Source organism: Hippoglossus stenolepis, chromosome 11 (genome assembly GCF_022539355.2).
Source record: "Hippoglossus stenolepis isolate QCI-W04-F060 chromosome 11, HSTE1.2, whole genome shotgun sequence".
NCBI classification, from domain to species: domain Eukaryota; kingdom Metazoa; phylum Chordata; class Actinopteri; order Pleuronectiformes; family Pleuronectidae; genus Hippoglossus; species Hippoglossus stenolepis.
Genome location: NC_061493.1, coordinates 7675293 through 7691592, shown reverse-complemented (window position 1 = coordinate 7691592; position 16300 = coordinate 7675293). Strand labels below are relative to the sequence as shown.

The window sequence follows — 16300 nt, the reverse complement described above, 5'->3', positions numbered from 1 at the left end:
AAAAGTGAGAAAGAAAAAGTGATTTACGTGATGTTGGAAGCCCAAAGTTCAGTTCAAGGATTTTCCCTTCATCATACCGTACATCAGAGAGGGCAGGGCTGAACAGTGGTGGGAATTTTACTTTACCAGACTGTTTACATTACGGCACAGTAAGACATGACACAGCAGTCGTCTGCATAATTTAGAAAAACCTGTCTTAAATATGTAAAACATACAAGTTGTGGTGCAGATCCTGGGAAAGGCCTTTTTTTATCTGGTGCCTTTGAGCCTGGTGGAATCCCCCTGCTTACAGTGTGTGTGTGTGTGTGTGTGTGTGTGTGTGTGTGTGTGGGAAGGAGCTGGCATATGGCATTAATTGAAGGGGGAGGTCTCTGGAGGAGGGGCTTTCTTGGAAGGCCGTCACAGGACTCTCTCTACCCCCATGGAAAGCAGCGGAGGACGGTCAGAAGTCAGAGGAAAGCGGGGGTCTGTTGCGGTGGTGGAGCCTTTTTCTCTCAGTCTAACGCGCACTAGCATGACTACTCCTCCTCAGGACACACGTAGGAGCGTTAGCCGCTCGTAGCTAGTTTCAAAACAAAGTAAAGGCAGCGCAGTGAGAGCTTACAGCTAAACTTTTTTTTAACTGATTTAATTTTTTATTTTGAAAAGACTCAGCGCGTTTTTAAATGCAACGCTGTTTGATATATGAGAAAACGATGGCAGCCGAGACGAGGAACGGCGGGAGTTCGCTGAACAACAACAACAACTGCAAAGACCACCGCAGGAGAAAGCTGCTGGTCGGCGTGGACCTCTTCTGCTTGTTCCTAGGTGAGTGTCCATCTTCACGTCAGAGCCACTTCCTCCATCACCGACGTACTGTAATGCTGAGAACTGCGTGTGTGTGTGTGTGTGTCTGCTTTTCATCTCCCTGTTGTTTCATTCAACATTGTTCACTTTGAAGGAGGCGTGAGGTGTGTTCAGCTTATCTTGTTTAGCTTAAACTACTCATGTCTTCAACTACCAGTTGATTAACATTTCTTTTAATTGATTTGAAATAGTTAAATATTGTCTTTTATATGATTATGATACTTAAATTCAGGGGGAAAGTTTTTACCAACATTGCCCTTAACACCAAAGTCAAGCTAGTTTAGAATATTTAATTATATCACATTGCTTAACCTAATTTGAACTACTATTTTTTGGGGGAAAAGATAAATGTATTTAAATAATTATCATATTTAATAACAACGATATTTGTTTTATGTAGCACCTTTCATGACAGCTTTTACAAAGTGTTTCACAAATAAGACTAATAAAAGCAAGAACACAAAACATCAAAGACAACAAGCCAAATAATACAATCAAATAAAAAAACGGCAAATGGTGTACAGTAATACAAAATCTATACGAAAAGGAAAGACCACAAATTAAGTGATGACAAAAGAAAATGATAAAAGAAACAAATGAAAGTAAAAAGACATTCGGTAGAAGTACGTTTTGAGAGATGAATCACGAGCAGACACTTTCAAGTCTGAGTTCCTCACGTAAACTATTCCAGAGGGTTGGGGGCCCTGACAGCAAAGACCCCGTCACCCTTGATCTTCAGTCTTGGTTTACACCTTTTGTTCGCCAGCTCCGCAAGCTGATTTAATAAAGCAGAGAGTGATTCCCCATCAGCAGCTGTAGCCTACACAGTTGGCTGCTATTAATATAGCTACAAATTTTGACTTTAGCTTAGCTAGCGAGTCTCCTTTTTCCTCTGCCAAAAAATGCTGTGAAGGGGGAAAACTAATTAATCAATTGCCCCAGGAGGGGTACGTCTCTTTGGTCTCCACCCACACCTGTACTGTATACCTCTGCCATTACTCCTCGTTATGTTTTCCAGAATGGTTCACATTCCACACCAGCTGGAATTCTTCTGATCTCAACATCTGGCACAATATATGCGCGTGTTAGTGTCGAGTAATTAAGGGAAGTGGTGAAAAGGTCAGACCTGTGTGTGTGTGTGTGTGTGTGTGCGTGTATGTTCATCAGAGAAGGTCCTGTGATGTTCGACAGCTGCAGTCATTGGGTTAAGGTTGTTATTGCAGGTGAAACATGTTTTCACACTGAAGTTTGAAGTCCTACAAAAGCTTTGCCGCTCTCCTTAAACCTTTGACTGTTCACCAATGTCACTTTCCAGTATGCTGTTCTGTGGAACATTGATGTATGGTCATGATCGCAAACAGCAAAGCAGCATCCTTCAATGACTAAATTAAAACTGATGAAAAAAATCAAAATTCAGTGTAGTCTTTGTCTCTGTGGAGGGTAAATCCACCACGATTTTCTCCTTGTTTGATCTTGTTCCTTCCCAAAGAGAAGCTTGTCAACAAAAACCAGAAGCGTTTTTCTGCCAAAGATGTGGTTTAAAGGGAAAGACCACAGGCAGGAAATGGTGGACCAGTAACGTTAATCACCGCTCCTCCTCTCACAGATTACGCTTCTACTATTGCTACATCCAGGGATTTCTCTCTCCCATTATCGTATGCACGTGAACCATCTCTAGTCGCTGCGATCCCATTAAACTACACCATCAGTGCCAGTAAAGATAGCAATTGTCAGTGTTAGTGGCAGTGACGTAGATTCAGAGGTGATTGGAACTAAATGCTGTGGAGAGCAGAGGGCCAGTGTGCAGTTTAGTATTGTTTTTTTGTGTCAACCTCTGTTGAGGTGATCAGGTTCAGTTTACTGTAAGCTGTAGCAGGTGGCTTTCATGTTTTCCAGATTAATCGTCTTATAGTGTTTTTGTGGGCTTTTGCCTTTGCTCAGCGCTAAATAGAAATCGGTTGATTGGCCACCCTGGCCCCTTTATTTTCAGTTTTGTGAAGACAGATCATTAAACACAAAGGGAAACAAGAGAATGATGTTGAAAGTAAAAGAAAGTAACTTATTTTTTGAGGCTATATGATCCCCATGAGTGAGTGGTATTTAGTTGATATTTAGCAAAAAAAACCAAAAAACCTCAGCAATTGAAATTGAAAGAATGATTTGGCTCAATGGAACCTCCAGAAATAATAAACATTAGCTGGATCTCAAAGTGCTGCCCAGTCAAACAGCAATTATAGACCTCAAATTGTGAGAGGAGTCAAATCATAGACATATCGAAATGCCACTGGGGTGTCACTGATAGGTCCAGATTCAAGGAATATTAAAATGTAGGGGCACTAAATTTGTCATATTGAGCAAACAATAAAAGAAACATCTGGAAGTGGGATTAATTTGTAATTTATCACTTGTAAGACAAAGGGAAATGAATGTACTGTAGTTGCTGTTTAATTTAATTGTTAAAATGAAAAGAAGTTACAATGAACACAGAAAGAACTGAATAATGTCTGCATAACAATTATTTTGTTTATACAGCTGTACAGATAACTGGTATAGCTATATATGTGTATACAAATGGTGTGAGTATCTGTATATATTGTGTATGTGATATTGTTATGCATAATTTATGTACATGCATGAATTGTTTGTGCAACTGTATTGTCCTTGTACTTTGTCTGTTTGTGTGTTTGTCTTTAGTTTATGGCATAGACTGTATAAAAGGATGGATGACAGCTCTCCAAAGGGGAAGCCAAAACGTCTTGATCACCACCTGGTGGCTGGCTGCAGTATAGGTCATAAACCCCACCTCCTCCATGTTAATTGAGTGGACATGGACCAAACTAAAAAGTACATTTCAAATAAATTCTTCACAAAGATGAGTTTGGTTTTAATTAGTTATTTGATGCTATAAAATGGGGTAAAACGTCATGATGCAGACTCTGGATCCAAATGCGAAAGATGCTGACATTATATTTTAGCTTCATTTCTGGATAGTGGGAGAAGGTGGAGACACGTCGTCCATCTTAATACATTCTATGGATTATTGGGGTTGTAGCTACTAAGGAGGAACAGATGTAGAATGTGAACTGTTAAACCACTGTGTGTGTCTAAAAACCACTCCCTTTAAAGAAATATGAATAGTACTATAAATGTGGGTTCTAAAGGAAGGTGATCAGCCATTTTAACCCCTGGGACTTCAATGCTAATGTGATTTTTATCAAACCCCAGCAGCAGGCAGACCATTTTCTTTACTCCAGTGGAACTATGAACTACGTTTTGCAGGAGGCCCGACTGACTGATAGACAGTCGGACGGACAAGGTGAAGGTTGTGAGGGGGCTGCTGCGAGTAAAAACAACTGCATCTGTGTATACACCACAACTACCTCAGACATGTATATATTTGTATGCCAGACAGTGAGAGATCCCTGCAAGTGGAAAATGTGCGTCTGTTTGTTTTAACAGTCGCACTTGGTGTTTTGGCGAATGCCTCCAAAGTATGGTAGGGCTTTAACTCTACATTGATTCTAGTTTCCACAAACTGCAGCTACATGGAGCTGCCAGGACTGAACTGGGAGAAAGGCTAAATAGACAAACATAGGAAACTCTAACTAGCAGGTCTTAATAGTAAGTTTTCGACCATATTTTGATGTGCTCAGTTTTATGCTGAAAAAGTCATCATCGTCATCATTTACTGACTGTGTTTGCTTATTTTCAATTAGAAATTCCCCAGTTGATTAAGCAAGCTGCTTAACGACAAAACCAAGTACAAGACACCTGCTGTTTACATTAGGAACTGAAGAAAAATCTCCTCCACCTTTTTTGTTTGTTTCTGTTGAGCTAATGTAAAAGAAATACCCTCGCTTGCTGACTGGTGTTGTTGTTGGCAGGACAGCTTTGAGAAACAGGAAGGGAGGAAGAGGGTAGGAGGGCGAAATCCCAAGGTGCCGTATACGCAGTGCTGATGCTGCACTGCTAAGACGGATGGACGGGGTCGAGAGGGGCAAGAGAATAAAAAACCCCAGCTGAGTGTCTGGAAGATGTGACCTGACTCACAGGGCCTCATTGTGTTTTCCTCCGTCTTTCCAATCAGCTGTTTGAGGCGCTTGACCTCGTGCAGGGTCATTTACAATCTGTGGACACAATATTTCATCAATCTATGTTGCCACCCCTCTGAGTCTGCCTATCAGCCTCTGACCTTGTGGTTCGTATCAGGTCTGTGAATGTGTTTAGAGCTGCTTGGAGGGGTCAGGACTTTGGAGGTTAACAGGCTTCAAATCCAGCACTTTCAGCCCCTGCATGCTTTTGTTTTGCTCCGATTGCTTTATATCAGCATTTCGGGCAGCCTTTATTAAGTCTCCTGTAAGGTCTGTGTGGGTCTGTCCTTGGCCAGACTAAGCAAACCGAGGATCAGACTTTGAGGATAAAAAGTGCGGTATGTTTTTACTGTTACAGAACTCTCTAAGACGTATCACCCTCCTCTTTCTTTTGCCACCGGAGTTGCTTCGGCGCCGACTGTAGCTCTGTTCGGGTATTTGTTTTAAGAGAGCGAAGGAAAACATGAAAGTTAATAACGTGAATCCTGCTGAATGTGGAGGGAAGGCCGGTGTTCTGAAGTTCCCATCGAGCGTCCGAGCCCTGTCTGTAACCAGAACTCAACCCAGCTGGACCTTCAAAGGCCAGTCAGCTGTGAGTGTGTGCGTGTGGAGGGGGATGCTGAGGGACTCAGCAACAACTGAAGACTGTTGACATGTGGTTTAAGAAATCATGCCCCACCACCACCACCCCCGCCACCATCCTGCCTTCAGCAGCCCCTCTTGGCGCTGACCTCTTCACCCCGGTGGCTTTTTTCGCTTTTTTGAGGCAGAGAGAGAGACGGAGGAAGAGAACGTGTGTGTGAGCGAGAGAGCTGGTGTTTGCTTTTCTTTGTATTGGCAGATTGCAGATTTATTCAAAGGGCGACTGGAATGCTCCGACATCACTTAAATGCCACTTTGATGTGATTTGAAAGTGTGTTTTCCAAAATTCTGCCAGAGATTGGAGGCATCTCCTGGGTACCACACATCCACACTCAGATTTCAAAGTCCTCCTGTGAATAAGCTGTCCTTGCATCTGAGTCACGCCCACTCTCTGTTTGTTGTTAGGAGATAAATAAGATCTTTTTTGCCACTTTAACACACTAAACTGATCAGACGGAGACAACCGCCCACCCCCCACCGTCCTACCGGCCCCCCCAAGGCATCTTAGTGGGCCTTTTTAAGTGCACTTGAAAGCCTCGGCAGGAAAGGAAGGACTGATATTGTTTGTGTGTTTAATTTTTTTTCTTCTTGTCAGTCAGCAGCGATGGTCTCTCTTAAGAGCGTGACACATCTAAACCTTCTTGCACAATCTCAGCCTCTTAGAAATGAATTGATGCTATTCTAAGCATTAAGGTTCACTTAAATCTTAAACTTTGATTTAAGCATTTATGCCAACTGATTTTATTTTGTTTATTTTCTTTTGACAGCATCAGTGTCAGTTTAGAAAACTGGATGAGATTAATAACTTATGTCTGTTGAGAGTTTTTATCTGTTTGTATGACTGTCCTATTTCTATTTGTCTGTGCCTTTCATGTGCTTCTGTGTTTGTCTTGGTGCTGATGTTGTTGTCCTCTGTTTTGCTTCATACTGGTCTGACCTGCGCTCATCATATATCTGTCCAACCATGCAGTGTTGCTCGTTGCCGTGTTTTTGCACAAATCTCCCTTTCCACCTTACCAAAGAGGATTCTTCTGCAACGACGACAGCATCAGGCTTCCCTATAAGAGCAGCACAGTGTCCAACACCGTGCTCACAGCCGTGGGCGTCACGGTGCCTGTGGCCTCAGTAAGTCCTGGTTTGGTGCAGCGAGAGAACCAGGGAGCATTTGCTGGGACGCTCTCAATTCATCCAATGGTTGGCTTGAGACACCTCGGAAGTTATGATTGATGTGACAGGATCTGACTCGCACGCAGTGGTGCATACATTTTGTACCTCACTTGCTGTAAATCATGTGTGCTGCCCATTGTCTGCCAACCATTTCCAAAGCACATCTTTGTAAGTTTCAGTCTCATTTTTGTACCTCTTGTAATCTTAGGGTTTTAAGTTCAGGCCTTATGCTTTGCTTTTGACATCTGTCGTTAGTAACTTGTATTCCTGCAAGACAGTATTTGAGATATAAGGTCAATATAGACGTTTTCAGACATAAACTAATTAATTATAAAATTATTGGAAACATTGGCAGTCTGAAGAGGCAGTATTTAGGTATTAAGATAAATGATGTGCTCTGGAAAATGGTTGGCAGTAAAGTAAATCATACATGGCTGAAACGTAGGAATGGTCCTTTAATACCTATAAAGATGTGCTCACAAGGCCTAGTTGATACTGACTACAGAAAAAAACCTGGAGTCATTATTTCTTGATTAGTCTCAGATAACAGCCACACAATGAATTGAGCCGGTCCCAGGTGTTCCCTTGTTACCTCCCGCTTGTACCTGTGACCCCAGTAATTTGCATTTCATTAACCCACCCCCTCCATCTCTCTCTCTCTCTCTCACCCATCAATCCCCACCCTCCACCACCCCCACCCCATTCTCTCTGTGCCGCTCACTGCTTCTTCACACCAGCCGGCCTGCCTTTCTTGGTCATTGAGACCAGCGCGGTTCAGCCTTACCGTAGAGGGTTTTACTGCGATGATGAGTCCATCAAGTACCCGGCCAAAAACGGAGACACCATTAGCGACGGTGTGCTTAGCGCTGCTGGCATTCTTATCACCATCCTCTCTGTAAGTCACCTCACTTTGTTCCCTAATGCCATCACTTCTTGTTGTTTCAGCAGCCTTCACCTTTACTAGCAGCACACACTGACGCCTTAAATCATGTCTCATCCTGAGTGCACGGTGCATCATAGTATTTCTCAGACACTCCAATAGGTGGCTCTGATCTGGTTATGATAATTGTAAGATTTCAAACAATGAAGATATTTGACAACTGTATAATAATGGTAATGATTAAGTACAATAGCAGCATGTGTTCATGTTTTTCTCAACCAAACCGCGCACCTTACCACTGCACGCAGGATCAGAGAAATACACTTGTGCACTATCCATCACACTTAACTTACTGTTGGAGTAAACTGAGATTATCTCTCACGATTGCTGTAACAACACCTCTCCATACCTGTGTTATCTGCCGATGTGATTGGCTCCAGCGCAGATAACAACCAGTCTACAACATTTGTTCGAGGCATCTCTTCAGGGGCTTTAGATGACTCCGCTGATAAAAACACACTTTTACAGTGTTCGAGGCGAGAATGCTGCAGCTTTATTTCACCTTGCTATTCTGTGTAAAAGGTATGAACGTGGAATAGGGGGGCATTGTTGTTCCACTTTTAATTCCGGCACTAGAGGAGATTACAGAGCTGGATTGATGTCTGTGTAAAAGGGAGAGCCGTGAAGCAAAGGTGGCATAACAAGGGTACTTAACAAGGGGTCTAAAGAGAAATGAAGAAATTAAGTGTTGAAATGTTTCTCTGTTTCAAATCTCCTGGGTGAAAACAGTGAGGATATGTCCACAACCTGCACACTTAACCATTAGGCTAAACAGTTAAAATAATTATTCTGAATATGCTACTGCTCAGAGGTGGAACTTGAACCCCCCCGACTACACCAGACTGCTCACAACCTTAGTTAACAACTGGCTTCCACAAACATAGCTCTAGAAACCCTGAAAAATAATTTTGAAAATAACTATCTTATGGCTTGGCAATACAACTATATCAATAAACATTGCAATAAAATTTCCATGAATATCAATATAACAAAAGTTCAATATAGAGATGTATTGCTTATGCATTGCATCTTTATGTCCCTATTTAACACCCACATTCAGCAATGTCTCACTCTCAACAGGTACTAACACATTAGCTACCACATATTGGTAATGTGTTAGCAGTGGATGAGCAAAGGTAGATTCTAGATACATCATGCTGAAGTCACTTTGCCCTGTGGCGTGACTCAGCACTGCCATAGCATGTGCAGTTATCACCTGGCAGATCCGCAGTTGGACAGTGTCTCTTCTCATGGGAAGGCTTCTCCATCAGCTCTCTCCTCCCAGGGAGCAGACTACTCTGCGGGCTCAGGGCCACAGGGGTTTTCATGGTGAGAAGGAGTCCCGGCCCCATGTAATTATGGTTGACGCAATGGTTGTTGGGTTAAATGCTGTAATTGGTGGGGTGGAATTGTGGTGAAGGCCCCAAACAAGAAGAATTTGCCAAATATCTCATTTTCCCCTGGTAAAACGTGACTTTACAACACATCACACCCCTGGGAGCATTGTGCCAACCTTTTTGTTTCCTGAACCAGAAAACAACCTCATTAGGTCATTAAGAGCCTCATTTTATTCCTGAATAGAGCTGAGAAACTCAAAAGGCCACAACCTCTATAATTCACGCAAATATTTTTAAAAGAAAGACAAACGGCATGGTGTCAAATACAAGACTTTTGACATAAGTCAGCGTCTAGCCGTCATGATTATGTCTGAGGTTTCAGTGTAACAGCGACTTATCCTACAATGCCAGTTAATTCATTCGTTCACATGGTTTGATTTTCACACAAGGGAAACCAGATCTGTTTTCTTCCCATTCTCCCTCTCTCACTCGCCTGAAAGCAGCTGGGCCGTATCTAGCTGGCTCTAAAGGCCTGGATGGTGGAAACAAAATACTCTATCAGCTTGTTAAATCTCCTTAAGGGCTATCCCTCTGCAGAGTATTTCCAAGAATGAGACTTATTCCTGCGCCCCCTCGCAGGAATGTCTGATGAAACCAAGATACTAACATGAAAACAGCCAGACGTCCCTTGTGAAACCGGAGACGTTTTGGAGAGGGAGCTGGAGCGGTGAAAAACAAACGTGCCCCCCGACGTGGGCCTGGTGGAGTCTGGCCACCAAAATCCGACACGTTGCCTAGCTCAGCGCTTCTGCTGATTAGAACCAGTGGTGCCTCCCCCACTCCCTCCCGACTCTCTCTCCGACTCAAATCTTCATTCCTCCTCTCACCTTCCTCTTTCGTCTCCTTTCTCCTCATTTCCATTCCTCTTGTACTACTCTTTTTTTTGCTCTCTATCCTCCCTTCCTTTCACTGTCCCTCCATTTTCTACCTGGAACTCTCCCTAACACTTGTATTCTCTCCTTTCTACTACTGTCACTTGTGAGCAACTGAAAGACAACAGTGGAGAGATGGGAGGTTGGGAAGGCGTCTTTGAGCTTGAACAGCTGTTGCGAGTTATGTCTTTCCATCTCCCCCTAAGTGAGCCTCACCTTTCAATCGTTGGTTGTAGACGGTGGTTTATTTACACTCTCACAGAAAACTATACATGGCGGACAGTTTGAGTTGCCTCCCACGTCGCCTCACTGTTTTGCACCAGAAGTCAAATGGCTGAGGTGACTATTAAATATCCCTTTTTAAAACTACTTCAGAGGAAATCACATCTTTCCATTCTAACTGTCATAATAACATCTTGATCGTGAAAAAAAGTTATTTCGGTCATATAAATGAGTTATATTCTCCACTCTGAACATCAGAGCTCAGTATGGCCTCGTCCCAAATGTCCATCCCCACAGAATCATAGACTTTGATGCACATTTTTCAATATATCAGCAAGAGCTTAGTGCTGTCCCCCTGAAATTAGCAACAGCTTGAGGGTTTGTTCATGAATGTTGTGTCCTACACACTTTCTGTAATCCAGTTATACCTCAAGCAAAAACTGCATTTATATTCAACTCATGTTCTAACATTGAAAATGAAACATCAGGGGAAGTCTGAAATTAAAAAACCTGTTTGGAATGGTCTGGTTTCTTGGCCTGTGGTGATGCTGGTTGCAGCTTTCTTTTGGAAACTGTAAAAGTGACCTGCAGTAATTGAGCCACTGACTCACAGAACCCTGAAGCTGCACCACCACCACTGCTGCCAAAGAGCTGTTCACCTGTTTATTCAAAGTCCAGTGAAGCTTGACTCAGTGCACAGAACCCCAAACTGGAGAAACAGTTTCCGTTGCCATTTTCACGAACACGCAAGGGATAGACGTCATTCAGGTTGATGAGTCAGAGCCGCAGCTGCTCATCTGAATATATCGCTTGTCCAAATCGCACCAAATTCAACAATTCTCTTAACAATTCACACGCCAAAGTGTGAGAGCAATAAGATATTAGGTTCTTGAGGTTTCCAAGCTACATTCAGACGGACATTTCTGGAATTATTTGACAGAAATAGGGTTATTATTTAATTCACATTATTAGGAAAGAGGCCAGTTGTGTAATTAATTACACGTGAACCATAAGCACCGCACTAACTTTCCCATTCTTCATAAAGTTCTTTGGTCGTCCTGCACCAGCACATTCTCACTGAGCACTCAGGAGATGAGAAATAACTACTTAGGAATTAGGGTAATGATTGTTGGGAATGGGACTTTTTTCAAAACCATGACTTTCACTGACATCACTGTCTCTTCTGTCCCTTCAGATCATCATTGGAGAAAGCTACAGGATCTACTTTCTGAATGAGGGATCCAAGTCTTTTGTAGGGAACCCCTACATCTCTGCTCTCTATAAGCAGGTCGGCGTGTTCGTCTTCGGCTGTGCCATCAGTCAGTCCTTCACTGACATTGCCAAAGTGTCAGTGGGCCGCATGCGCCCACACTTCCTTGATGTGTGCAAACCAGACTTCTCCACTATCAACTGCTCCCTGGGCTATATCACTGACTATCAGTGTCAGGGGCCAGAGAGCAAAGTTCAAGAGGCCAGGTAGCGTAATATGTTCAAAAGTGTGTAATTTGAAGTGTATTGCTCATACTGTAGATTATAAGGTGTCGTAAAACTGACATAAACTTCTGTCCCTCAGGAAGTCCTTCTTCTCGGGACATGCATCATTCTCGATGTACACCATGCTTTATCTGGTGGTGAGTTACTCAATTGTTTTGAACACAAATACACGTGTATTGTGACTACACACTGTATGTATACACACTATATAAACTATTCTGTCTCTTCACCAGTTTTACCTGCAGTCTCGCTTCACTTGGCACGGAGCCCGCCTGCTGCGCCCTCTGACCCAGTTCACTCTCATCATGATGTCTTTCTACACTGGCTTGTCCCGTGTCTCTGATCACAAGCACCACCCCACTGATGTCCTTGTAGGTTTTGTACAAGGAGCCGTGGTGGCCTACTGCATAGTGAGTGCTTCCATTAAGTTTTATTTTCATTTTACTATATTAGATTAAAGACCGCCATTAAGAATTAATCTCATGTAAATGTTATTTTATTGTGTTCAGGCTAATTATAATAATGTTTACAACTTCATTCATGTAACCCTTTACATACGACAGGTTTTATAACTCAAAGAGAGCAGCGCAGCTCTGTCAAAAGAAAGGAAAGAATAACTGATCTCAAAGCTGCATCTTAAAAAATCTATTCTAAACATCCATCAAGAGCCAGTGCTTGGATTAAAAGAAATATGGTCTGTCGTTTATTCATGTTAAAACACTGTGGTTATAATCAGTGTAAAGACAGGAATGAGTATTCAGTAGAAGAGTATAGATTTTTAGAGGGAATAAAAGCTTGAGTACTCTTCTCTATATCGAAGAAGAATATGGTAGTTATTACTTTGTTGAAACAATACTGAATTATTAAATGTACTTGCCTGAAAATTTGCTGAAAGTCTGCTGAGATTTTTGATAGAGACACTGAAGCCCTTTGTCTTGATTTAACTGAGAAAAGTTTCTGAATTAACATTTTATGGCAGTTATTTTAATTTTAAAGGTAAACTGGTTCATACAATTGGCTTTTGTTGGCATAACAATGAAACAAAAGAAGAAATTAGAATGGAGAGAGGCTGCATGTAAATGGGAAAAAAGGAGGACCCAATACAGTATCTTGAAGAAAGGGAATTACCAACAGATAACTGGAGCAGGAGAATTCTGATGACTGAGAAGTTAATTTATGTTTATTCTCTCCCTTCCACAGGTTTTCTGTGTATCAGACTTGTTCAAACCCAAAGGCAGGCGTTCAACCCAGCTGCCCACCCCAGTGAAGAAAGATCTTGTTCCTCCGGCAGACATCAGAGAACGAAGCAACCATCTCATCATGGCATAGAGAAGACTGCAAACTGACTGTATATAACCCTGACCTGTGCCATTCAAATCACTACTATAGCCACTGGGCAATACCGGATAAGGTAAACCCCAACCATCTGGATAATGCAGGCAGATATGGAATCTTGAACATGTCAAAGGACGAGAGGAGGCTACGGAAAAACAGTCAAGCCAGTTGTGCCTTCTCAATGGAAAAAGATCCTCTTTTTCCTCAGTCTCACCAGACATTTTAATGTGGAAAATGGAGAGAACCAGGGATATTTGTCCCTCTTCTCCTGTTGTGAAAGAGATCTGCCTTGTAGATACTCTGAAAGGGCCTTTCCATGGACCGACGCCTGAAGTGAAACTGAACTGAGAAATGGCAGCAGCTGTGTCGCTTTGCCCCTCAGCTGCATTCAGAATGGGAGCTACAGTCATATTCCTGCCACTCACTCACTGTGTAACTAATGCAAACAAATCATGCAACGAAAACAACAAATTCCTTGTTTTGAGGAAGGATTCTGTTTTAGTTTGGTTTTAATACAAACATAAGCATCGTACATGTGTGCGATTTATAGCACTATTTTAGCTAAACTTAGTACTGTTTGTCACCACTTGAATGATCCTGAAGTGAAGCTTTTGGAAAGCTTTGTAAGCTTTTATTATGTCCATAATGTAGGGCACATGAGTTATTGTAGGTGGAAAGTACAGTGAAGGTTTAAATGTTGGACGTGGGCCTCTTTCTGCTGGCTCGGACGAGCCCCCACTGAGCCATTTAATGAAATGACTGTGTTATATGTACCAGACGGGTGCTCGCAAGTGTAAGGTCAGAGCGTGCGAGCGCGTGAGCGTCGGGTGTGTCACTTGTGTGTACGTCTCTGTGTGCGTTTTGCCTTTCTGTGTGTGTGTGGGTGTGTGTGTGTACATGCCGATGTGTCTTAATGTCATGTCTCTGTACTTAAGTGTTTATAGCCTACAAGTGTGCCTCTCTCCAACCAGAGAACAGGCACCTGCTCCAACAGACACATGTAAACTCGAGACTGGAACACTGTGGAGAAAAAAAGCATCATCATCAGTACATTACTGTTATTAATCAAAGTGATCATTCACATCACTGAGAAATCCTCTGATATACTGTATGCTCTGCAGACATTTAGGCTACATCCTCACTGCTTTGTTTTCCTTTGAAACTGCATCAACTCGGTTGAGGATACTCTTGGCGTCCACGCTACTCCAGAGAGCCGCTGAAACTGAGACGTTTGTAGATGCTGCTGGACACGTTTTAGTTTGAAGAGTCTGCTTCATTTTAGTCTGAACAGGCACAAACAGAGATGATTGGAAACAATGACGCACATGCCCAATGTATGTGACTGGTCACCTGATGTACGTTTTCAGGTGTGTTAGTTACGATGCAGATTTAAACTGATACAGACAAAAAACGCTCATGTGGACAGAGATCGTTTTAGCTTGAAAATGCTGTTTCAAATGAAAACATAAGGATGTAGCCTAACATGCTCCAAAGCAAGACAGGGACTAGGGCAGTGGTTCGGTACAATAGCTACCAAAGCACAATTTAGCAAAACTGTAAATATATATGAATATATATATATTATTTTGGTACAATTTAACTGCTTAATATTTCATTAAGTCTTGTAAACTAATCAGACGGGGCACACAATGAGGCTGTGTATATCAGACGAAAATATTTTCATTGAATTTTAGAGAAATAGTCATGCTAATGTGTTTGCATGATATTAATGAAATTTAGCCAAAAAATAAAACCACTGACTGAAAGCATCATCTGAGAAAAACTTTGATCTGACGTTGATAGGGAAACTAGTCCTTTCTTCCTACATGTCAAAAAGATCATGTACAGAATCAGAACATTCTGCATGCCCCCTAACATTGTAAAATACTGTGTTGTGTGTGTTTGTGTGTGTGTCAGTCTTATCTTTTGAAGAAACACCCACTATGACTTTGTGTCGAGACCTGTGTAAATGTCAAACATGCTGCTTTAAAGAGGTTCATCTTAGCAGACGTCATCCAGTATAGTTGACAACATGTGAATTTTAAGTGTAAAAAATCTAAACAAATAACGAAGTTGTCAACGTAGACAGCTTCAGTACATTTTTATTAAAAATGCCTTTCGATATTTTTGTAATGCCATGTGATATTTTGTACAACAAAACTGTAAGACGTATCAAAGATAAAGTGTCTTTAATAAAACAAAAAAGCTCCAGAGCAGCGTATTGTGATGTATATCTTCATTTTGTTTCATAGATGACTTGAAGTATTTCTGACTTTTCTTTTATAACTGAGTAGCCAGCCGACTGTAAGTGTGGTGCGGAGATCTGGGTGTGGGGTGATGGCAGACTTAGTGCTCAACTTCCTGTAGGGAAATAGTGTACATTCCAGGTTTTAACCCCTCTCCCCAATGGCCCTCTGGAATAATATAGACTCCACACAGAAACTATGCCAGAGTGGCGAAGTACATTCACATATGAGAATGCTTAGGACCAGCATAATTTGCCATTAGTCCCTTGCATGATTCTTTTTGGGTGCTTTATATCTACAAACTATATATATCATACTGAATATAGTGTCGACCATCCACAGGTTGTATCATATAACACAAGGTTCTGTGCCAGCATATCATGAGCTGGGTTTTAGGCCTGTGTGCACATGGGCCATGGTATCCTAATCTGATTGGTTTCACTGTGGATCAGCCACGTTGCCCAGAAGGAGATTAGAGCTGATTAGTTCAATAAGCTGCAAGATGGATTTAGTTTTTATGGCCATAAAGTTCTATTGTGTAGTAGCAGCCTTTTTTTTTGATGACTACTCAATGACTCAATGACTACTCAATGTTTCCAGTATCTTAACTGGGCACAAAACTGCACCCTACAGAATGTGTCAGCCCTGTGAGGTCAGTGTCTTTTAAAGCCACATTTAGCAGAACAGCCACTCTTAAGATCACCACAGGATGATGACTGACTGGACCAGACACTACTGTGTAGCGTTTTCTTGTGTTGTGATGAGAGATTTTACTACTACTTAACAAATGTTTCCAGTGGGGACAATATTACAGCATAGGGTGTATGTCACTTGGATATTTTGGTTATCATTTAACTCAGTAAAGTTCTCCAACTCTTTCGGCCTCTTCCTCGTCCCAAACCAAACATCGAGAGTTTGATCTGAGTGTTTGAATGAAGGTGTAAAGACGTCCCTGCTACCAAACATGGCAGTGCCCTTAATTCCCTGAGTAGTGGTTTCCCTGTCCAACAAACATCCACATCCAGTGCCAAAGGCTTGACATAATGTT

At 42.0% G+C, this 16300-nt stretch overlaps 1 protein-coding gene across 2 annotated transcripts; it reads left to right on the top strand.

Moving 5' to 3' along the window:
* The first annotated feature begins 404 nt into the window (after positions 1–404).
* On the top strand, positions 405–15225 carry LOC118117817 (phospholipid phosphatase 3). Of its 2 annotated transcripts, none has more exons than XM_035170394.2 (6): positions 405–807; positions 6550–6704; positions 11373–11653; positions 11751–11808; positions 11905–12081; positions 12872–15225. In XM_035170394.2, the coding sequence occupies exons 1-6, from the start codon at positions 666–668 to the stop codon at positions 12998–13000; spliced, it is 942 nt and encodes a 313-aa protein (XP_035026285.1). In that variant the 5' UTR covers positions 405–665; the 3' UTR covers positions 13001–15225. The 2 variants fall into 2 exon arrangements, with proteins under 2 accessions (XP_035026285.1, XP_035026284.1); XM_035170393.2 differs by lacking the exon at positions 6550–6704 and adding an exon at positions 7484–7641 and having other exon boundaries at positions 406–807.
* The last annotated feature ends 1075 nt before the right edge of the window (positions 15226–16300 follow it).